At 37.4% G+C, this 25,335-nt stretch overlaps 1 protein-coding gene across 1 annotated transcript in view; it reads right to left on the bottom strand.

Moving 5' to 3' along the window:
- Positions 1–3,099: 3,099 nt before the first annotated feature.
- COL12A1 (collagen type XII alpha 1 chain) overlaps positions 3,100–25,335 on the bottom strand; it is a 100,956-nt gene continuing 78,720 nt past the window's right edge. Inside the window, exons 52-66 of the mRNA XM_082302941.1 lie at positions 23,981–24,130; positions 23,537–23,614; positions 22,854–22,940; positions 21,956–22,009; positions 21,338–21,433; positions 19,852–19,905; positions 18,893–18,946; positions 17,650–17,703; positions 16,478–16,549; positions 10,830–10,865; positions 10,654–10,720; positions 8,886–9,074; positions 7,783–7,851; positions 6,571–6,741; positions 3,100–4,163 (exon numbers count right to left, since the gene is read on the bottom strand). Of these exons, the coding sequence (XP_082159067.1) occupies positions 3,982–4,163; positions 6,571–6,741; positions 7,783–7,851; positions 8,886–9,074; positions 10,654–10,720; positions 10,830–10,865; positions 16,478–16,549; positions 17,650–17,703; positions 18,893–18,946; positions 19,852–19,905; positions 21,338–21,433; positions 21,956–22,009; positions 22,854–22,940; positions 23,537–23,614; positions 23,981–24,130 (1,413 nt within the window). The 3' untranslated portion in view covers positions 3,100–3,981. The remainder of the gene's footprint in view (positions 4,164–6,570; positions 6,742–7,782; positions 7,852–8,885; positions 9,075–10,653; positions 10,721–10,829; positions 10,866–16,477; positions 16,550–17,649; positions 17,704–18,892; positions 18,947–19,851; positions 19,906–21,337; positions 21,434–21,955; positions 22,010–22,853; positions 22,941–23,536; positions 23,615–23,980; positions 24,131–25,335) is intronic.

Raw genomic sequence — 25,335 nt, 5'->3', positions numbered from 1 at the left:
TTGCCTTTAAGATCTGTAGAGATTGATCAAGTTATCACTAATATATTTTTTTTTTACTTTTCTTAATACAAAGAGGGGCCTTCATGGGAACAAAGATCAATGGCTTGCGTTGTTTTCTGAAACTCTTTGGCCAAATCAGTTATTGTCCCTTTATCGTCTCCTTTTATAAGTCTCTCTGAGCAGTCAGCACTAGGGCATTCAAGAGACTACTGCAAAACCATGGCAAAAGTAACACTGAAGGACAGCACTCTTACATCCTTTCCTTCACTCCATTTTTGCCCACTATTGCACAAAGATCTCAGCAGTGATGCATTATCACAATATTTAGCCTCCATAAATCAGTAATGTTCTCTGGGTATTTTTGCAGTTTTGCTATCCATGCTATCAGAAATGCAAAGACTTTGCTCTCTGAGCAGAGATGTGTGGGACAATGACTGTCTTCATTAAGTTCCTCTCTGTAAACACAGAATCACAGTCACAGAATGGGTAAGTTTGGAAGGGATCACAGTGAGTCATGTGGTCCAGCCTCAGGGATGACCTGCTCAGGGTCATCCCAGAGTACATGGCACAGGATTTTGTCCAGATGGTTCTTAAATGTCTCCAGTCAGGGAGACTCCACACTCTTTCTGGGCAATCTGTTCTGGTGCTCAGTCATTAACAAGTAAAGAATAAAGTCTTCTTCATATTCAGATAGAACTTTCTGTACAACAGTTTTTGCCCATTGCCTCTTGTCCTGTTGCTTGGCACCACCGAGCACAGCCTGGAAACTTCCTCTTGACACCCTCCCTTCAGATACTGACAGTGATGAGATCCTCTTTCAGTCATCTCTTCTCCAGGCTGAACAAGCTCAACTCCCTCAGCCTATGAAATGCTCCATACTGATTTCAAGCAAGCAGCAACCCTTTCCCACCTGCTTGTTTGCATCCATAGTTTTTGCCAAAATGAGAGGAGATGTGTATGCAATTAAAATTCAGCTTTCAAACAATTTCCTTCTTTAAAACTGCCAGACTATATAAACTGCTCAGTTTGTATGAGATATTCAAGGACTGAAATCTGTTTGTATTTACATTGAATCTGTATTTTTCCAGTATTTCTTTGGCTCAGCTTTGCAACAGCTTTCCCAGAAGTGTCATCAGTAGCCCTACCACCTCCTGAGAGTCATTCCCCTGAGAATTCCTGGAAATAAGTTTTCTTCGTTGTTGGCCTCAAACAGTAAACACTCATTTATAAGCTGCCCAAACACCTAAAGTATTCTCTTAATATTCTGGATGGGCCAGTGAAAGTTCTTTTTGCTTCAAAATGTACTGTCAGAAACCTGGCTCATGTCAAACAGGTGAAAGAAGTGTTAATCAGCTTTGGGGATCATGGGGATTTTTAAATGAAACATAAATGCTTATCAGCACTTATCTCAAGTACACAGATGGTCACGACTCATACTTCACAATTCTGTGACTGCAGGGAGCACATAACCTAGAGCTTACATCTACCCTGCAGATCCGCAGATGTAAATCTACAGATGTAATTCTACAGAGCAGAATTTTGTCCATAAAAATGTATTGACTACCAATAAGTTCAGGTTTTATTGAATGTTTAAATATTTCAGGCCACCAGATCATCAAACAGTGGTATCTCTATTAGGATTGGTATCAATGAAGAACAAAAAAAAAAAAAACAAGGCATCCTTGGCATGCATTTGGTGTATTTTGTGAAGAAATAAAAAGTAATTTAAAATATATGCTTTAAATAAGGTAAAATTTTCTGTTTGGAGGACAGAAAGGAATCTTTCAAATGAAGACATGGGCATCTAGTTAAACTTGTCCTAGAGACACACAATGCCAAAAAAAGACAGATGGGAGATCAATGCAAGATGTCATTATTTTTAAATACAAGTCAGATAGATGTTTTCATTAACTTCTCCAAATTTCTACCAGTATCTTTTTCTTTTCTGCCAAACACATGCCTTTCTTTATCGTACTTGAAACTGCAGAACGTTTTTGATACCAACTCTGAACGCTTAGAAAAAAGCATAAAGACTTAATAGCTCGGATTGTTCTTTAAACATTCCTCAGTTCAACCCAGAAGAAGTCACTTACAGTCTAAAAGGCATATGGCTGTAATCAGGATCACTCTTCGAAATGCTGTTTGTTTGCATTTCATTTCATTGATAACCAGGCAGGCAGTCTATGGAGTTGTGTCATTTCCATTTGTGGACACTAAAATTTGCCATGTAGCTTCCCAGAGTACAATTCAGTGATCAGGAAGCCAGCCTGAACATCTAGCTTCACTTCTGTGACAGATGTCTTGCATGATCTTAAGAAACAGAGCTCCAGATTTCCCAGTTATGTCAAAAGGCTTTGCTCCAGGTCCTATGGCAAAAGCCATTTCTACTTATAAGGTAGACAATTAAGAGATGGTGGATAAGAAGGACCACCACCAGTCCACTCTCTCCTCCTCAATTAGCAAGTAACTCTTCTGGCCCACTCTTGTTCTTTCCCCAGTCACTCTTATCACCCTCTGTAGGTAAAGCTCCATCTCAGCCATCAGTGTGATCAGAGCTTGTGTGAACACAGATACCTCCCAAGCAGGGAGGAGCCAGCTCACAAATAGTCCCAGAAGGATGGAACTCAGCAAACACCACACCCCCACTTCCTCGGACAAGCTACGTGCTAATGTCAGCACTGCCACAATGCTCACAGCACACCAGGGATTAGAGGTCATGTAGCTTTAGGCACTCTCTGCAGTGCAAGTAGTTCCTCAGGTGGAAAGTCTCTCTTCACCTGCAGCAGCCATCCACCAGAAATCTCCCAAAAGACAGCAATTAATCCTCACAGTTGATCTCATTTTCTTTACCAAATGCCTTGCAGACTGAATTTCTTTAAAGTTATTCATACCTCAGACAGAGGAGGCATCTACCTGCTTTCATCCACCCACCTCTAGCCACCACAGCCCAAATACCTATTAGACTATTCCCATTCTAATTAATTTTTGATACCTGGCATTTTCAGATGATTGACTAAATAACACTAATACAATACAAATATATTAGTCCCACAATGCCTTTCAAAAAATGAATAGACACATAAATTTTCAGTAGTTTTATTGAAAAATGCCTCTTTCATTTCAGAAATAAATAATATAAGGCAGTGAAATTCACAATTTGCAGTTAAAATATAAAAGCAGCAATTCTATATCCATAGTCTTGCAAACAATTTCCAACTGCTTTCGGTAACTAAGAAACATTGTATTCTGAAAAAAAATCCATACTAAATATACAACATAAACATGCAATTCCATCTCTGCAGGATTGACTGCAATTTGGCATAAATGTAACTGTGTCTACAAACAAGGAGATTTCAGGCATTATTAAACTGTATCCAGTTGATACAATGATTTCAGCTACTTAATGTTTGTGGTGTTTAGAGGAGATGTATAAGAGCAGTATATGCTCTGCAGATTGTAACTTAGAAGAAAATTACAGTGATACTGGAAGGAGAGGGAAATTTTTGTTTCTTTTTAACTAGATATTGCAGACCTGTGATCTGACTGAACTGAAAACATGCATTTGAAAAAGAAGAAAAATGTAGAGCTCAAGCAGAAAGTCCTTAGAAAATTTGCAACAGCTCTGTGGTTATTTTTGTTTTGTTTTGTTTTCTGGGTTTTTTTTAATGTATTTGTTTTTACATTATTTTAATGAAAAGGCAGCACTGGGATAACTGAATGCACACCTTAATCTGTATGCAACCACTATAAGCAACAGTATTTTACAAGCATTTCCAGAGCAACATGAAGTGTTTGGATACACACATTGCTATCCCCACATAAGCAGGATACAAAACAGGGGTGCGTCTGATATGAAAAGACCAGAAAGCCATATTGCAAAAGGCAATATTGCACTCTCCCTGTGTGTATCTGCAAATGCAAGCACAGCAAAAAACAAAAAAAACCACCAACCAAAACAAACCAAACCAAGACACAGATCTTTTACGGTTTTGTTTTTGCACTTCTTGACAGTGATCTTTTCCAGCGCATGTGCTCAGGGTATTCTGGTGAATGCATTTCAACTCCATAGTCCTCATACTCGTCCTCTCTCCTTTCTGACTCCATAGGTACTATAAAGGGTTCACCTTCAGGCTGATAGGGTCCACTTTCAGGCACGTATGGTTCTGGTTGAAAATAGTTGTCCGATTGAACATAATAGTTATCGCATGTCTTTGAATCCACATATGCAATGAAAGTTAGTCTGTCTACATAATGTTAGTTCAACCTTATTTTCATATAATAAATATATAAATAATTAGTTCACTGGGGGTGTTTCTCAGTTTTGCTCATGAATGCTTTTTTGGCAGTAAAATAATAAAAGGTTTAAAATTCATCTTGAAAGGCTTTGTATTTATAATACACAAAACAGTGCAGAAAGAGTCATAAATTAGGCAAGGGACAAATCATGGTAAAACTATTTAAAAAAACCCAAACAAAACCAAAGCAAATCAAATAAAATTACTATTTTACAGCTAATTCAGTAAATCTAAGCATTGGGCTTTATTTTAAACTGCATAATTAATAGAAGACATGGAGCAGGTAAAATGAAGAGATGGGTTTGGTATATACTAATTTTCTCTGAGAATGGGAAAGTAAGCGTAGACATAACTATCACCAGCGGCAATATACAGTACATGTCACTTTCTCGTGCTGTTCCTCGTAACAAACCGAGTTACAGCTGGTGCTTCAGGAACACCAAAAACTACAGCAAAACAGAAGAAAAATAATTATAAAACTTTGGTATTTATAACTGCAGTTACAGGTCCAACAAGATTACACATAAAAAAAAGGTATATGCCCCAATTCAGACATGTTGGTAACAAGCAACAGACAGGTAGGTTTCATAAGTTGTCAAAGATGTTATTCTGGCATATAGCAAGCAGCAGCAGGCTTTTATGCAAAAGTATCACGTAGAGTTGTTAACAGATTTTAGTGGATACAGTCCCATACAAATCATTTACAAGCCACAATTAGTTTACTATTTACATAAGTTATTTCTCATTTTCCATGTTAAATCTTTCTCTCTTCTAATGGCATTACCTTTGCTGGTTAGTAGTTTTACAAGCCTCCTTCACCACTGAGGTTTTTGGTGGTCTAGGTATTTTTTAAAAAAGAAAGACTGTCTATTTTATTATTGAAATGCAATAGGCTTAATGAGTTGATATCACTGTCCTTTATCTCATTCACGAGTTGTGTTAGTAAAAGTATCTCCCCGTTCTAGGAGGTCAACATGGTTCAAGAACCATATCCGTGGTGAAATATCCATACGGACTCATTTTCTAATAAGCACGTGCGCAAACATCTCAGAAACAGGATTTTCATGTATTCAAACTGTAAGCAGCACTGGCGACTTAGAAAATGTGTTAGCCGAAACCTGAAACAGGTCAAAGATGATGTTAGTCTTTTAAAAAGTCCATCTGATGTGCAAAAACATACTTTCATCCAACTAAATACATAACAGTTAAGTCTTAGGCATATATTTATATATGTATACATAGCTGCTTACTAGAAAAAACACTGCTGAATCACAGGTACAATTTTCTTTATTTTTCATTTAAATAATAAATTTTTGTGAGATCTGCACAACCACCTGGCTCTTTAACCAGTATCACTGAGTCTGCAAGTGTGTACATATATATATATATATATTCTTTTCTTTTTGTTTTCATGGATACATGCACAATTACACTAACAGCAAACCATATCCAATAGTAGTATCACATACACTGATTTTGAGATCTGGCAAGGCATACATATTAATTTGTTAACAATACTGTGGTCCTGCAGGATCCCCATGTTAAAATATATTAGAATCTTTCCAGTCAAAAATTGGTGGTCACTATGACCCTTCCTGTTTTGGTTGCAGAAGCAGCCTACTGTTTTGAGCTACATCACAAAGCGGAAGGCTTAAATGACTCAGGGCTAATCAGACTCCATGGTGTTTAACTTGGTAGATATTGTAGGACAGTGGTGCTTTTTAGTTGTCTGCACTGTTATCATTAAATGGATTTCCTTTGTGGAAAATTTTTATTTCAGGAATCAATTTTGTATAAATAATCCTGACATGGCTCTAAAAGAGACACATGGAAACTGCCAACCACAGCATTCCTTTAATTTTTCAAGAGAAACATGGAGAATTCAACCTTGTTCTGAAGACGATTGGAAGGGGTGGTGATAGAGGGGGAAAAAAGAAGAGAAGAAATTGGTCACTTAAATCCTATGAGCAACACTACCAGCTAGTAACCATCTACATTAAAAAAAAAAAAAAAAAACCAAGACTACAATATTTAGTCACTACTTCCTATTTAAAATAAACCATGCATAACATCAAGTAATCCTACACCAAAGTCTTACTGGCTGCTCATATAACTGCACATCACAATGAGGCAAGCCTGCTCACGGCAACCATCTCCTCCCGACTCAGTACGTTCAGATTAGCAGGACTGTCTCATGTAAAGCAGCTCAATATGAACAGCCACATCTGTGACGGCTATTTAAGGCAAGGTTAAGGTTAAGTTGTTCCTAACCTACCTGGGAATCCTTGGCCATTGTAAGGGATGCTAGCACACTGGGATGAATCACAATATCCTGGTGGCCCTGGGGGACCCCGAATACCCGCATTTCCAGGACGGCCTGGTGGCCCTGGTGGTCCTCGTGATCCTGTGGAGCCTGGTGGACCAGTTCTAGATTCTCCTTGTGGACCTAATTTTAGAATTGAGAGGTTGGGAGGTTGTTTTCTTTAAGAGCCATCTTGATAAAACAGTTAACTATACTTCTGTCTAGACTACACAGCCTAGGCTGTCTTTGGTGAGAAAGCACTCGCACTTTGTTGCTGTATGGGGGTCAACAGAAAGAAAAACAAAAGAAATCTAGAAATGTGACTCATCATGAGTTGCTTCTCTGTGTGTGGCTTATTTAAGTATTTATTCTTAGAAACTAATTTAGTAAGGTTTGAGCCAAGTAAAGAAACATCAATGAATTCTCTGGTTAATTTCCCGTTTGTGTAAGACATGATGATCTCAAGGGAAACTACTAGATTAGACAAGCACACTGGATTTCAATTAAAATATAGGAGTACATCCATTATACTGCCCAGTAGCCCCAGGATAGATGAGGTAATGTTTGTTTTGGAACCAGTCTTATTATGGTTAGCAGAAAAGTACAGCTTCAAGTAACTGAGGCTACAATTTGCTGCAAGCATATTATGGTCCTGTAATGAAAAACCATTTTAGCCTAGTAAACTACAAGCAGAAACAAGTGATGCAGCTGATTTATGCCAAGGCATAAAGAGAATTTCATGATACAAAACCCAAAACTAATAGTCAAATCATCTGTCTCTATCATCTGGTAACTCTGCATGTGGGAGTATTTTGTAGTCCAGCAAGTTAAAAAAAAAAAAACAAAACGAGGTACTACAAAAGAATCATCTGATAAGAGTTATGAAAAATATCTGTCAAATATTTGGACAATGTATTTTCATGAAACACATTTTCACATTAACAAGCACGCCAGATGACTAAATTAAAAGATAAATACCTACTAGCTACATCCAAAAGTCTTTCTAAATTGCTATTTTTATTGGGGTTTCCTACAAATTTATTAGAGTAAATGCTAATACATGCCAAAAACATGAAGTGGACAGAGTAAAGGGTGTTCATTCACCATATCTAGCCTCGTTCTCTATGAAGAAATGTTTGCTTTTCTCCTACTTTTCTGTAATCTGATTAAACCAAAAATATTTACCAGGTGGTCCTGGCAAACCTCGTGGTCCTTGGGATCCACTCCCTCTTTCACCTTTCTCTCCAGGGATTCCTACAGAATAATAAAAAGGCAATGACAATCAAAGAAAGGAAACCACATCAACAAATATTTCTTCACACTCTCTCACTAACATTAATATTTACTTCCCATTATTTAATGCAACAAGAGTGGTCAAAATTTATGTTCTAGAGATGTTCAAATGTGAACTTGGGAAAATAATTTGGATATAAATATAGTAACCTAAAAATAAAATAGGATGCAGAGGTTACAATATGAATAAATTTTCTCAAACATAGAAAAGTTTTGAGATACTGAGAACACCACAGAACCCTATTATTTTAAACTAAAAATGAGAAGATATTTCAATCTTTAATACTTCTGCCATAAAGGATGTGTTACACTTTCTTAGGAACAGTTATAATGAAAAAAGTTTAGGAAATTCTCCTGAATTCCTTGATTTATTCCTAGCCTTTTTTAACGAGTATATAAAATATAAGCAAAAAACAGCACTGAGCTTATGCTATAGTAGAGTAGTTCAAATAAGCAAAGGACACAACATAGGACACTACAGACACCCCATGTGATTGCAGTGATCCAAGATAGCCATAAAGTAGGTTTACCCATATGGTCATATTCAGTTCAGTTGCTTCCCTCCCTCAGAATATTGTAAAGAGCTAAGGATGTTGATCTAATTCTTTCAACTCCTACATTTTATATGTGCTAATGACTCATTTTCTCTCTTAATCAGTGTTCTATTTTGCAAAGAGTTGTGTTACTCCAAACAGCTTTTCAAGATGCAGCTGTTTGGTGCCAGAAGAATTCTGAGAATATTTTCCTGGGATATTATGTGGAAGCCTCAGACAGCAGCCAAAATGTTACACCAATTTGTATTTCATGAAACCTGAGCAAGACAGACAAAGGAAAGCACTGATCTAGTTAACCTTGTCTTTCAGATCACCAGTGTCCCTCAGGCAATCCCAATGGCCTAGCAGGGCTTCCTAGTCTGACATGGTAAAGGGAGCAGACTGCTCCTCTGGAAGCCCTTGCACTATGTCCACAGTACAGCTGCCTTGGAATTTATTCACCTCTTTCACCAGGTGGTCCTTGGACCCCAGGAGGTCCTGGGAATCCTGGTCTTCCTCCAGGTCCAGGCTCTCCTCTTGTCCCAGCAGCTCCTGGGGGGCCAGGTGGACCTGGTGGACCTGGCTGGTTACGGTTTGAATAATAATCATTCGGGATTTGATTCAGCATTTGATTGAACCGGCTCATTTGACCTTCAAAAGAAAATAAAAATGTGAAATGAGTGCAAATCTTTTATCAGAGTGGGAAGGAATAAAATATTATCTCTCTTAATTAAATCCTATTCTTGTTCCCATTCAATAAATTAGTACAGATGAATTAGAAAGACTTAAGATGAACATCTGATAAGAAGGCTGAACATAAATGGAGGAGGGAGGAAGTCAGGGAGGAAAGATAAGGGAGATTCTGGAAGCCAATGACATTAAAAAAATTTATCATCAAACTATTAAAATAAAAAAAGAGGCTTTTTTTTTTTTTTGCAATACTCTTACTCTCAGAGTTCTATTTAGAGGTTGCTTTTACTCTGAAGAACAGAAAGGACTTGCTCCACTTCTAAAACTGTAGTATCACATTTCTACATACTTTCAGAGCTCTGCAGCTACCACAGGCAATATAAATTATTCATGTGTGGAGCTAGCAGCACAGTCAATGAAGTCATTTTCTTAAGCCTGTAGGATGCACAGGCTTGTACCTATATACCTTCTGCATATGGGAAAATTTCATTTCCAAAAAAAAGGATGTGTGAACAAAAGAAACACCATTTTGAAACTATGCAGGAAGGAATGGAGAGACACACCTGATTAGTATAATGTGTATAATCCTAGCATAACACTGAAGAGATCAGCTGAACATGAAAAAAATAAGGTGGCGATGCTCAAAGAGATATTAAAATATCTTGGGTATGATATCCTTATTTGTAAGCCTAATGCGTTCACGAATGTAACTTTCCTTCTTCTGTGATGAGTAACTAATAGACCTGTTTTTATAAGCAACCATCACAGACATTTTAAGGGACATACTGTCCTCCTCCCTGTGCACAAGCACTCTTAATGATACAACAGGTATATCTGTTTTCCTCAGGCAGCACTTACCCTTATAATAGATACAATATTAAAACAAATTTGCCTCTGTCTTTCTTGGCAGGTCTACTGATAGCATAAGCACTGCTACAGCGTCAGAGAGAAAGCCTCTATAGAGAACAACTTCATGGGCTGCAGAGCTGCACTATGTGGCAGTAGAGGACTGAAATTCAATTCAAAGTCCTTCTCCAAATAAATATTGTTTTTACTTGCGTAGCACCACTGATTCTGTGCACAGTATTTACCCATCACTCATCTGTCTTTCCCCGCTGGCAAGGTATCTGCAGTGAGCATCCTTTTTCTCACTGATTCCCTTCTCTTGAAGATAAGACATGTTTAATGAGAAAATATATACTGATTTTATTGCAAAGATGAAGTCATTTTGGACCAAAATGACAAAGGGAACATCACTAGAATGTTAGACTTGAATATGTATTTCCAAAGGTCACAGATTAGTTCCAACTCAGTTTATTCTGTTATTCTGTTATTCTGTGATTATCTAGCCTCTGGATCTGGCAAAAACTTGCTGCTACATTTTTTCCACCAAATCATTTGCATTGGACAGCTATCAGATTGGTTAAGCTCTCACCATGCTCTGTGGCCAGCGTCTGTCACTTCAAATTTCAACCACTGTTTTCTCTTTTTAACAAAGTAGTAAATTAGTATGGGAAACAAAGCAAGCAACACTGTTTACCATTTATCAGTTGTTCACAAACTTGTCTTGCAACTGCTCGCATCATGTTTTGAGAAGCAATATCACCCTAAATAATCAAATGCAAAACAAGTGTTTTATTAGCAAGTGTTTGTACTTTTAAAGACACAGCATTTAACTTAAAAATAATTATAAAAACTGATTTTAAACAGACTTACTCTGTCACCTTTTTCTCCCTTCATTCCAGGTGCACCCTAAAATAAAATAAGTAAAAATTAAGCAACTGAAGGATTATGTTGTTTCACCCCAACTATAGGTTTGAAACATGCAATTCTATAAAAAAATTTTTACTCCTTCAAGAAGACAGATCTGGTTCTCCTTGAACTTTTCATTTCAGAGATGCCAAAACAGGTGTCAGAAAAGAGTGGAGAAACAATGATCTTTTTGTCTGTCATAAAACACACTAACAGATGCAGAAGCAAAAGATCTGAAGGAAAAATTCAAACAAGGACCAAAAATTGGATGTATTCTGACACTTGGATCACACTGTCAATTTCAAAGTTGAATTTCTAGCATCACATTTCTGTAAATGGTCAGTGGTGTTGTATGAGTTATATATGACTTTAATTTTAAGTCTTAAGACAACTTATCCTTAAAGAAGGTAAGTTAGGAAGAATAACACATGTCAAGGTAGGGTAGTCCTCATGAACCCATGTGAAAGAGATTCTGCATTAAGTGAAATAGAGTTATGCAGAGATGACACAACATGGAGAGAGATGGCATTAAGTGCTTATTCTATTTATAATGACAGCTTCCCTCTTAATTCTCAACCATTTCTAGTCTTAGAAAGGTCTCATAGAAGTCTTATTTTCAGCTCCTTACAATTACTAACATTTGCCAACTTTTCTCTAACAGCACTTTCCATTTGCCTTTGAATAGTTTAGTGGTTGCGGGGTTTTCAGTTTTCAAGAGTACTATGCAAGAAGCAAACCAGAAGGACTGATTCTAATTTTTATATATGTATGTGCATATCTAAAACACCAGGAATAATGAGGGGGCTAGCATGAGTTTATACAGATTTTCATTTCTAGCCTCAATTACTATTTGAACGTAAAGCATATTTCAAAGGTGAAAGACCAGTTTGCTCATCTGCTGCTCTGCATGGCTCTCCACATAGTTATACACACATCCTGAGTGTTACTGCTTTTTACACTGTAGTATTTCTTTAAGGAATCTATTTATCACCGTTAACAAAGCAAAGGCCAAGTGTGGGCTGCAGCTGTTTCTCATAACATTCCTACAGTACCCGCAATTAATTTCAACAACACGAGACACTAGATCATTCCACTGAGGTCACAGCAGACACCTCTCAAGTGTGGTGACACTGTTTCATAGACTTCTACTGAGGGTTTGGGCAGACAAATGCCCTTGGGGTATGTCAGGATGCAAACTCGGTGTACTCTCTGAGCTTCTCTGCTGCAGTTGCACACACCTACCCCATGACATGCCACAGAAAATATGAGACAGTTCATCCATCACTGAGTTAAGCAGTTGTCATACGGTACATTTGCATCATGAATAACAGATCATTCTTGCAAAATTAATTGTACATATTCAAATGAAAGATTTAGAATGGTGACACCATAAATGTGCCATTGGAATAAATTATGCCACCAATGAGGCAGCTGCTAATAAGTACAAAATATACCCATGAATATACTGATGAATATTCTTTCCCTTCTGTCCTTTCATCTTTAATCTACATTTTTCTTACTCTGTGAAGTCCACAGGGAAATGTCTGGTTTTTAGTTTTAGCTTATTACAGCTACATGCTGAAACAGACTACGGACTTGTAAATGCCATAACATAAATAAATGGTAACAACCAAAACCATCAGGAAAATAAGGCATTTCTGTCTGTCATTCTCCAATAATTAACGTTGTGGTAAATGATGATGTACTGAAGCTCTAAAAGATACCTGATTCCCAAATAAACAGACATTAGCGTCTCATTCATAAACTATTACATGTACGTGAAATATCCATTGAACTGAACCATAGGTTTTTTACTTGCACTAGTCTATAACATGAAAATCTTGGGTGAAAAGTGGTTAAAAACTATTCATGCTTCTCTTTCTGTTTGAAACTTGACAATTTTTCTATTTTCTGCAAGCATATTCCTTTGAAATTCTCTGCTCTGTATATATTTATAATACCTACTTGTTTTATTCTCATTCATTCTAAGGCTTTCATAGTACAACCTTCCATGAGAATCAAACCATACATCTTTTATTTATTCACTACGTAAATCCAAGCATTATAAATCAGATTTCTCATCTACTATCCTGAAAATATCCTGATAATTACTTAAATGGCATGTTCCAATTCACTTGCCAGAACATTTGCGAAGAGAAGAGAAGAGAAGAGAAGAGAAGAGAAGAGAAGAGAAGAGAAGAGAAGAGAAGAGAAGAGAAGAGAAGAGTGCAAACTTAAAATGTTCAAATCATATATGCTGTTTCTGGAAATAATTTTGCTGACTGGTCTAGAAAAGATCTTTGGGCTGTCTTCAACTACAAGTCATGTTGGTAAGACAGGGAGGTGCTCTGGTAACAAAAGCACTAACATTGTTCGAAAATATTGACAACAAAGGTTGCCCAGTGAGGAAAATGCTAACACCATTCCTTCATTATAAGCAACACACAGTCAATTTTAAAATTCATTGAAATAAAATGAGCCTCATTCTTCAATTTGTGACCTTGCAAACACACATTAATTCAGCCTTGTGGCTGGAAGTCTACAAGCTATTTGGAACTAACTTTAAAATTTGAAGATTAGAGGCTGACTGGCCATGCTAGCAATAAAGTGCATTTTCCACCTGGATATTTCAGAAACAAATTTTCAAAAAAATAATTACAACTGCAATTACTGAGTTGCTATTTGCATCTTACTCCCACTTGGCTATATGCCTCTTAAATTTCAGTTTATTTTCTTTTAATAGACAAAAAAGTGCACTTTAGCCAACAGCTTGACAGCGTTTTGAGAAACAGCAGCTGCTGCTGGCATTCTGTTTTGTTGATATCCTGCAATGAGGGAGTCACTTGGGGTCAGTGCAAGGAAAAGCTGGTTTATGCCGCATGTGGGATTTTTTTCTGAGCTGTGGGATGAAGGCTGGGGCTGCAGCATAGTTCTACTGCTGAACGAGGACAAAACAAAGGAAGTTTTGCTATTTTTACTTTTAAAGATAATGTGTTCAATTGTTTTTCCCAAAAGAATGTTTGCTCCCCTCAAGAACCACCAGCTCATTGCTCCCAAAGCAGTGTCTTTTTGAGACTTCATCTAGGACATCTGCATAGATGGATGCAAGAGCAATGAACACATGGCAGCAGAGAACGCAAAATTCTCAAAACCTGCATATAACTCACAACAGACTTGGACTACCCTCAGAAGGTTTTCACAGTTTATTTGGCTCTGGAGGCATCAGTTTAATAGCACCTTACTTACTAAATCTAAATGCTTTGCATTTTTCCCTGGGAACTGTCTAAATCAACAAAGTCAGACCCTGCTGTCACAGAGTCTGTTTTATAAACGGGACAGCTCTACCTTAACACAACTTGGTCTACCTACCCCTTGTTACTGTTTTCAGTCTCACACCTATAAAACAACAGGTACTGGAACTTTTCCTCTCTAATAGTCCAAGATCTTCAATTTCCCATTATATTTATTCATAGAAAACATACACCATTTCTTCTTGAACCAATATCCTCTTCTAGTTTAACAAGTCTTTCTTATTCTTGATGGTTGTTACCTTATGATATGTGTATGAACTATTATGGAATTCTCACTCTCTGACCAGACAGATGACAGATATTTTAGTCTCCTCTAGGATAGCCTGCACTCAGTTCTCAATAAATTACCAATTCCTTTGTGCTCTTACTGTTCCCTTTTCAGTCATTTTGTTACTACACTGGAAAAAACACCTAAGTTTCTCTTGGGGGTACTTGTAAGCAGATCAAAAAGCCAAATTTCCTATTTCCATGAAAATTCAGTTAACATTTCTAGGATATACTTGTTCTAGTATTAAGTACACAGTGAGGTAGAGAAATGTTTATGGTGTGGTCTGCCTCAGCTTAGCACATGAGTGGTACTGGATACACCAGGAAGGAGCTCTGGCTGACCACGTTCACTGGGAATAACTTCATAACACCAAGGCTGCTCATAATTTGCAGGTACTTTTATACCTTTTACCTGGAATACAATATCCCTTGGTTTGTAGTCTTTCTCCTGACTTTCATTTAATAGTACTAGCAATACAGATTGTTCAGGTAGAAGAAAAAATGGCAGGATCTGGTCAAAAATTATTTATTCCTTGTATTTACCAGAGGCAATGTGAAGCCTCATTATCTTTCTCTTCAGGCAGAACTATAATTCATGACAGTGCAAGTTGCATTTGGCTGTCAGGCCGCACCTTTGGCAACTGTAATACTGCACACAAAGGAAGGCCTTGAAATTCTGTCCACCAGGAATCTGATAAAACATCTGTGCAAGGTGCAAGCCAGAATTCCTGCTGGGATCTGTTCTAGAAACTTTAGAATGGTAAATATGATGTGCAGTGTCCTATTACAAGAAAGTGCAATAACTGTGGGAAAAAAAATGCACTTCTAATTGAAAAGAACCTTTAATAATTAGAGTGTAGAGAATTTAGACAGGGTGCTTGGACAGGAATTGACTGCCTTGCTTTGCAAAAGCCTTGAAACTGGTCTTGTAGCCAGATTTCCTTCTAAACACATTATTTACCTGCAGATCTTTGCTTCTGAACTGGGTCAGCTATCCATTGTCCCAGGTGAAGGAAAAATCAGATACACCTGACAACTTAAAGCTCCCTTGTGAACAAAGCACAGCACTTTGTGCTCCGACTATGTCTATTCAGCATGTAACCAAGCAAGAATATCCCATTAACAATGCATATCTAAAGGCAGGAAAGCTTCAAGACTTTCCTAAGACACTCCATGTGTTCTACTACAAGGAGAAATGGAATTTATAGTCCAGCAAACACAGATGTGTGTATGAGGAAATGACCCATCTTCCAGGCACTCCTGGGAGCTTCCACTTCATGGCCATCAAGTTTCCCAGCCTACTATATATCCTTTCAAATTTTGCAGCTTTTGTATATACCACTTCACTGAAGCAGGATGGAAAATTCTAGATGACTGCCGTACATTATTCACAAGTAATGAATGACTTCTCATTTCGCTTGCTGTCTCCACTCCTGACTCAAGCATAATTTCTCAGAGATCCTATAAATGAATCAAATTAAATTTCTCCTGAAACTGTTGGTGGGAGGCAGCACCTCCTCCTCTTTCTCCCTTTTCAGGAAGCACTTTAAAAGTTTGAATAGAACCCACAGAAACCACTCCTAAATAATTTTGAAATAACATTATAAAATGCATGAAACATTTGCAAAACAGAACTGATTATGTAATATTATCAAAGATTGTCCACCTTCAGCAGTTTATCACTTTTTTAGTACACACACATGCACCAATGTAAAGACTTTACAATCATTTTGGTGACCTAGTTTTTCACGCTTATGCAGTGTAGGAATGAATATATGTCTTGGCACATAATAGCCTACAGTCTTTTTAGTGGAAACAAGAGACCACAATTTCCAGCCCCAACTATTAAACTCAGCAAAATGGCATACTGTAAAAATAAAATTATTTTTAAAGAAAGGCTTGTGGGTTTAGGTCAGCTCCACTGTATTAACCACCACCATAAATGCAAGACAACTATTTAAAGCAGCAGAAGTCTCATGTTCATCAACAGACTGTAATTTTAAATTTGATACTCTAAGTGTATCATTATCTTACTGGTGTCCCACGATCTCCTGGTTTCCCTGGTTTTCCACTTGGGCCAGCAACTCCTGGAACTCCGGGAGCACCCTGCAGCAGAAGACATGGAAAATGAATTGTAGAAATACACAACCTCAGCACTAACAAGAAATATGTTACTGTACTGAGTCCAAGTAAGACTGAAAATGGTTCCTATTGGGCTGTTTTCTGTTAGGTACATATCAGGCTTGAAATTTTTTTTGTGGAATAAACAGTTTGTTTCTTCATGGAAATGTCTTCTTTTACATAACACCATAGTTTAACAGGCATTTCAGCACCAAAAGATGCAGAGAGCGTGTATATGTTTTTGGTATCATTCTTAATGGCAGATTCCTAAAGCAGCAAAAAGCAGTTTGTCCTTCTAGGTTCACCTAGCAGATCTGTGATCCAAGTAAAAATCCACAACAAGAAGACCATAGAAGTCATTCTAGTGATACTAGATATATACAAAAAATTAAAAGACAAGTATCAGATTATGTGATAAAAGCTCATCTGTACATTCACAAAGGAATATGAGAAAGACAATTGTGGGGGAGCCCAAATAATACCCTGCCTTAGAGAATGCTGTCTATATATGTAATGCAAATGTGTGCTCTGTGTGTATTTGCCTACCGGAAATGCATCTTCCAACTTGCTACAGTTTGGACCCAGTGACACTGAGCTGCAGCAACTTGCCTATCTCAGGCTGTATGATTCAACAAATACTTTTCTCTAACAACCAGCCTCTTTTCTAGCATGGTCCCACAAAACACAATGAAGCACCTCTTTAAGCAAAAACTAATCCTCAAATACTCTTGTCAAGAAAAACTTGTATTAACAGTGTTTGTTTTCACCAGTGTACAAGCAATAAGCCAATTGGTTTCAGAAGACCTAGCCATGCATTTAAATATCATGGCTAAAGAACCAGAAAAACTGGTTCTTCCCTTATTTACCCCGGCAGAAATCTGTTTCAACACTACTGCTACAAATGTTTGTGAATAAATGCTTTGCCCAGCTGTCTGCTCACCTTCTACCAAGAGTTTTTCAAACCCATTTAGGAAATTAAGCAAAGGATCCATTTCATTTTTGACAGAAATGGAAAATGTCAATGTGGCTCTCTCTTGGCTCAGGTCTCTTAATCCAGAGTATATCAAAGACACAACTATATTTACCGCTGGTCCTGGTGGGCCTCTGGGACCTGTGGGACCATCTTTTCCTGTGAAACCCTATTCAAAAACAGAAGCAAGATTAGAGAAAAATGGCCTTTACGATTATATAATTGCAATACTACTGATTACTACTATCATTTCTTTTAAAACCTATCCACAATATAAGTTATAAAATAGCTATCACAACTCATGCTAGAGAAAGCTATGGAACAATGAGCTTCAGACACTTTTGATGATAAACTGAAAACCAAATCAATCTTAGTACTTTTAAGAAAATAAATCATAATTTTATCCCAGAGGAGTAAAATATCTCTTTTCACTGTTCTCTCATTTACAGTTTAGTTGGAGAATCACAGGTTTCTACTTAACTGGAGAGCCACCTCCCTCTCAGATATTTCCCCGGAAAGAATGAATGCTGAGAAATCCCATTTCAGTAATCAAAGATAGCATTCACAAGTTAATGTTGATGGTCCATGACCCACCAATCCAACAGTATCCTCTTTGGCAACTGGCTATCACACAGTTGTCTGTTTTCATTTCAAACTATCAACTCCCACTGAAGGACAGCTGTAAATGCATATATCAGCTATTAATTTTGACTGTAAAGGCAAATCATTCCTTCAGTCATCTTAAAGGTGATATTCCACTGTGACAACAAAACAGATTTACTTAGTTGACCCCAGTTAGAAGAAAGGAATTGTAACAAACCACAATGAAATACCTGTGTACACACCCTTCATTAGAAGAGATTTCAGAATTCTCCATCCAAAGAAAAGTTTTTAGCTCCAGATAGCCAAAGGTTTAGGAGCAAACCTGACGTAAGTTTGGCACAGACAGATTCCTTACCAATATGACATCTCCCAGACATGGAGATAAGCAGTTTCAAAGGGATCCCCTGCAGCAGCAACAATGGGGGGAGGACAGCAGGGCTGAGTGCCCTGGCAGAGCCCTGCTCAGGGGACACACTGCTCTATGGGTGAAGGCAGCTGAGAACTTAGTCAGGGGAGGGAGCAGGGCAATTTTTCCAGAATCTATCTGGCTAACGATAGCTGTCTGGGGAGGTTTTCACCCCTGCGGTGTTTCCAACCCTTCTGTTTCTGTCTCTCCAAAAGGGATACTGATAAAAGGACTCCTTTTGAAAAAACATTTGAAAATGGAAAGATATATAAAGAAGGGGAAAAAATCCAACAAAACACAGAAATGACATTACTTGGTCTTTACAGAACATAAACTGAGGAAACCTTACCCTTTCTCCTGGAGGTCCCACTGGTCCAGGTGGACCAGGTAAACCTGGCGTTCCCTGGAGGGAGAAAGAGTGAGAAATTGTCTCTGTGACAACAACACTGCTATGTCATTCCATATATCTCAAGTACATACGTTCTCCCCCCCCCTTTCTGTCTAATCTCATTGTACACTAACATGTAGCATTGCTTCCTACAGGACATTACTACTCCCTAAAAGTGTATTACTCAGGGTTATAAGGACTAATGAAACAGGTAAAGAATACAAGGCCCTTGGCCCATGACTGACCTTATCTGATAACTGAAACTCAATCCACAACAACATTTAAGCATTCCCCTTATAGTATTTTTATCATCAGTAAAATTAAGGACAATATAGTAACCAAGGAATATTTGTTATATCACCATGTGTGCATATCAATGACCTTAGATTATCTAAATTTGGCCAATTATTTTATTGTAGTTTACAATACAGAAACCTGCACATAACTGAAATTTAATATTGCTTGTTTCTATCAGAAAGCATACAATTAATGTAGCACGGCCATTTGAATTCCAAAAGCAGAAAGTAATTAGGCAACATTGCTGAAGAAGGGCTCAGCAAACATTTTGCAATCTTTATTTTAGGAAGACACTTAACTGCAAGTGGCCAGAAGATGAGAGACCTTCCTGGGGGATTATCAGAGTATTCTTCCTAATCCAGTGGTCTGTCATTGTACATTCACAACTGTCCAGAGGGACATTTGGCTTGACCAAGCACGGCTGTTTTTTCACTTTTGCTGTTTTGAATGGTTTACTATTTCCTACATTTCAAATTTCTAAGTGTAAGCTAACTATGCTTCCAAAACTATGGCTTAGGGAGAAGAGCCTCTGACTCCTAGTGGCGTCAAAGACAGCTGGCTAGCAGCCAGGCTGCATCAGGAATAGTGTAAAATTACATTATCTTGTCTACGTGTCGACTTACCGATCGCCCTGGTAGTCCAGGCTGGCCAGCATCCCCTTTCATTCCTTGACGACCCTATAATTTTCACAAATGATTACAGAACACATCATACTTCCAGGACACAATGTGTAGGAGCATATAAAGAAGCAATTTGTTGCCTTTCACAACTAGCTTGCCTTCCATATATGCTACAGCAGATGGTATAAATGCACAGTCTATAAATACACATGAGCTAAACTTGACAATACAATTTTTTTTTACAGTGGCTTGCACAATAATCCATCATTAACAACTGTTACTAATCAAAAATTTTATAAACATACACTGAGAACATGGATCACAATTGATATGAAAAATGAAACTACATGACTCAAAAATGCTCTAAATTCTTGTTAGCTAATAAGAAATTCCACAAATGTTGGTGTTTTCATTCTACAGACTTTTTCAAGTGAGTGTGATGAATAATTGTATTATTTGTATTAGACATGTAAAAGGATTGTTTGTCCTTTCTTGCTGTTAGGTACCTCTAGATCATCCTGATTAAGTTTTTCCTCCCAGTATATAACAAAAAAAAAACCATGAAAAGAGTTCTACACAGGGTAAAAAAATCATTCTACTTTGTCCTTACAAAGCAGAAGGTATTCCTAATGTCTATTTTAAAGTACATTTTATTTTCCATTTACCAAATTTCATTACAGATGGAGCAGGTAACCAATTTTCAAATGAAAAATGACACAGCATGTAATTAGACATCACTTCTGCTTTCCATAAACTTTATATTTTGAGCAAAGACTTCATAAAAAAGCTCCTGAATATATTAAAATTCGAGTTGATCTTAAATAGGAAACATCAGAATTATATTCCTTCTTTTAGGGTGATTATTTATTAAAATATGGCAAAAGCAGCCTTAATACATTCGCAATGCCGACAAAGAGTTATATATGCTATCTTCAATAAAAACCAGAACACATGAAACTTCATCAGTGTTAATACGAGTTACTCTGGCTTTGAAGGCATGCACATGAAATCAGAAGGAGCATCTTGCTAAAACATGGATGTTGTTGCCAAGAAAACCCCTAGCCACTGACTTAAGCCAGAAAATAGAAGTTGAACATGTAAGTCTGTGAGAAAGTCTTCAAAGTAATATTGCATGCTTAATTTTGCTGTACCACAGTTTGACAGTTTTGAGTCCTTAAACTGAAATGCCTAGCAACTCTACAGAAAATCCATTAAGGCTGAAAACAGAGTAGCACAACTTACACTACAGCACTTAGACTCTGTCCCTTCATTACAGTCCCATAAGCACATGCACCATTCAGGACAGAAAATGCTATTGTATTAAAAGACTTGTTTCAGAAAGACATGTGTCTCACAATACTGCTGGGAACAGGGACAAATGAACACTCGGGCAAAGGTGCCGCCCTCTTCCCAAGACCACCACCCCCATGGACAGCTCTGGCTCCACACACATTGCCTGCTGATGGCACTCAAAAGGTCCTCCACTCACCGGTTCACCTGGGATTGACAGCCCATTGGGACCCTGTGGACCTGGTGGACCCTGAGGGCCAGGAGGACCCGTCTCACCACGAGGACCAGGAGGACCCTTAAAGCACAAAATTGAAAGAAAATTGTAAATGAGAATCCCTTCTGAAATCCGTAACTGCAAAATCCTTTGGGTTAGAGACTTAAGGTAAGTCAGAAGCCTGGAGACACATTCAAGACTTCAGAACAAAGGTGGAAATAGAACAAACATTGTTCGAGAGGCATAACCTTTCATAAGCTATTCTCTGATTCATGTTGGCAGTCTCAGGCCAGTACATGCCCTCTGGCAGTGCTAATTAGAAGTATTGTCACCTCCTCTGTACAGAGGAGAGAACAATAATGCTGCAGTGTGTATTAACACTCTGATGCATGTAATCCCAGTATCCTGACATGTGGTCAATGCCTTTGAGGCTACACGGACTATGATATACAGTCTCAAATAGGCTGCACAAAAGTAACATAAAGGCATATTTTCAACTGAATTTTCAATCTCCATTCTTAGCCTAAAACTAAACATAAAAATTTTCACACAAGTAAGCCTGTGGCAACATTATTATAGATGCACTTTAGGAAACATACTTACAGATGATCCAGTCAAACCCCTTTCACCTCTGGGGCCTTTAGCGCCTGGGCCACCCTAAATTGAGTATTTGGAAAGAAAATGTATTTTATAGACAGAAAGCAAAGGTGCATAATACTAGTGTGCATTATGAATTCCCCTAACAAACTCCTATGTGAAGCTCCAAAGTTTTGAAGTGTACAGATCACACCGCTAAAAAGAGTAGTAGAATAAAATATGCATCAGGAACTAAGGGAAACCACATCAACTTCAGCCTTGCCAATTCAGCCCATGAAAAATTATTATTTTGATTTTTGTCTCTGCAGACATAAACTTAAATTTATATTCATCAAAGTCTCTGAATACCTCTCTAGTAGATTACCAGACAACTTAACTGGACTTTAGATTTCTTATGCAGCATTTTTGATAGCTTCAAAATACGACTACTGGGCTGAGTATAACTCTCTACTACTCAAAGCAATCTGTAGGAGTATGTCCATTCCATAAATTACTCTCCCTCTACATAAAAAATAAAGTAATTTATTTCCCTGACAGAGTGAAGAATCTTTTCTTGGAGTGAAATCTTGACTCTGTATTTAGGAAAAATATTTTTACAGTCCATTAAAAATATCTTGTACATGATGTGCAAGAGACTAGGCCAGAGCCTTTCAGCCTATCAAACAATGAGGAGCTATTCTCAGTGATCACACTGGAAATACTGGAAAAGATCATACAAACAAGTAGATGTGGTAGGAGCTGATGAAAAGGGGATGGATTACCATGATGTTATGGACATGCTGATAGAAACTATGCCTCTGACTGACATTTGTTTCACAAAACTACAGACCAACACAAAACTACTTCCAAAAATTTAAAAAACAGAAAATTTGTCTGTTATGAATAGTTACAGCCAGTAACTTACAGCTGGTCCAGGAGGTCCTGGAGGTCCCACACTGTCTTGAGTACAGGTACAAGCATTTGGAAGAGCTGGGCATTTTGCTTCATCTCTCTGAAAATTCAATCACAACTTATTACTGTCCTTTTAAAGAACTCAATGGCAGCATGCTTGTCTGAAACAATAGCAGGAAGATTCTCTATTATCCAGTTTTCAAGTAAAATTCACAGCTAAACTGTGGTTTCCAAATATTTCTACAGGATCATTTATATTTTTAGAAAATTTTCCCTGTGAACTTTGCAAGGCATTAACAATAGAGGCACAAGCAAAATATTGTTCCAGTGTTTATATGCATTTTACAATCAGCTTGCCCTGACAAAGAATAGGTACTTTTTGAATGTTAATCTAAGAACAGATTAAATAAATAAATAAATAAATTCCCCATTTATAATACCTAGAATTTGAAACATCACTGAAACACAAATATAACAGACATTTTTTGCACCATTTCTAAGGGGCTCAATTCTAGCATTACAACCTTACTGCCTCAAACACAAAACTCTGAAATGAGGTGTTGTTGACTGGCTGCTCTGATAACTGTGATTTAGAAGCATTGTCAGTACAAGGTTTAATACCAGCCTAATATTAATATTATTAAATTTAGTATTAATAACATTTTTCTGGATAGCCTCTGGTTCATTTATACTTACCATAGACGGGAGATCACAACATCTGTCTCTGCTAGTCCAAACTGGACTGCAAACAATGTCAAAGTTCTGGATTTCTAACTGTAAAAGAAAGTAATACTCTTGAAAGATCATTAAGTATGTTGTTAAGTATGAAATCTATTGACATTATCATTAAAAATTATTCCTCCATTTATTTCTAATGATAGAAAATCCAGAGTATTCCTGCTCTTGTTTGAATTTACCTGAGTGCAACTTTCAGCTATTAGAATTTTGTTCTTGCAACTCTGCTAGAACGAGAAGATATAAAGACCAAACTTCTCAGTTAAGTACATCGGGTTTGACAGTATAGACACGTGAAAGCTTTGGGTGCAACACTGGATTCCCAGCAACCCCTAATCTCTAACCTCTTTCCTCAGAAAATTTCAATGTCTTGCAATAATGAACAGATTCATATTTATTGCTTACTGTTGCTGATCTTCGGTCGCCTTTTAGAAGTTTCCCAAGTATTTCATAGCCATCAGTTGTGATATTGCCAGCCTCCTTAATTGGTTTCTCCAGTATTTCACTGCAGTCAATGTAAACCTTAACATTTGATGAAGTTACAACAATATGGACCTGAAAAAAGTTTAACGTAGTATTTAGAAAAGGCACATGGGCACAATTACTTTAACATTTTAATAGTATTTCGCTGATTCAGTAGTACTGTTTTAAATTTGATTCCTAGTAATCCTGCTTTACTTCCAACTGGTGGAACAATTCAAACTCAAGGAATTTAAATTTAAAAGAAAGTCTATAACATTAATAACCTCTTTAGAATGTGTTGAAGGTCAACAAGATGAATACACAAGCGCAGCTAAGAAATATTATTTAATGTACTAATTGAACTATTATTACCTATCTAGAAAGCTTGCCTGAAAATTGTTTTAAGATGGCATAAAAGTAAAAAATAAAAGAACTTTTGAGAGGAAGTAAATATAAGCATTTCTTGTTCTCTTCTGATGGCTGAGACCAGACAAGATGTTTGTAAGCCTGGGACTGCCCACTGGCTAATAGACTCTGTAGTTCAGAGAGTAGACTGTTTCAGACCCAAAGATACAGAGTTCAGTTTCCACAGATGATTCAACCAGAGGAATTAACTGCACTGAGATACAGGAAGCAACCAGAGAAGCCTGCCCAGAACAATGGAAAATAATGGAAGATGCAAGAGAAGATTTCCACAAGAGAAATCTGGTTACAAAAACATATGCCAAAACAAGGGGAAACAGGGAAGAGGAAGAGATTAATGATTGGAAATAAAGGACATTTAGGAGGGAGAAAGGAATGATTGTAATGAAGAGAGAGTACATTGACCAGGAGATGAGAATGAAGTGCTTGGGGGAAACATAGTAAACCTTAAACAGAGGAACACACAAAACCTAAGCAAAGATTATCTTTCCAAACATTTATGGTATGTATGACAAATGTTATGAGAGTGAATTTTCTACATTTCTGTGAAAATGTAGAAAACATTTAGGAGTCTCCAAGAAAGAAACTAGGGCCATTTCAGCACATTTAATACACAGTTGTTGAAAGAGCATATTCAGGCAACAGGAAGTTTTCAGGGGCTTTATATACTTTTATCTACTGCATATATTTCATATACATCATTATAACACCTATGTAATTGTTAAAGTATCAGCACATTAAGAGCAGGAGTAAAGAATCCCTGAAGTATGTATTTATGTTTTAAATCTTCTGTTATCCCAGGACATAACCATACAGAAGCATATTGCTATTTGATGACTGCTTCAAAAATTAGCATAAAGTTGACAGATTCCCCT

This window comes from Coloeus monedula (genome assembly GCF_965178545.1).
Source record: "Coloeus monedula genome assembly, chromosome: 2".
Taxonomy (NCBI): Eukaryota; Metazoa; Chordata; class Aves; order Passeriformes; family Corvidae; genus Coloeus; species Coloeus monedula.
Note: the sequence above shows the minus strand (reverse complement) of the source record. Positions and strands in the feature narration are given on the sequence as shown.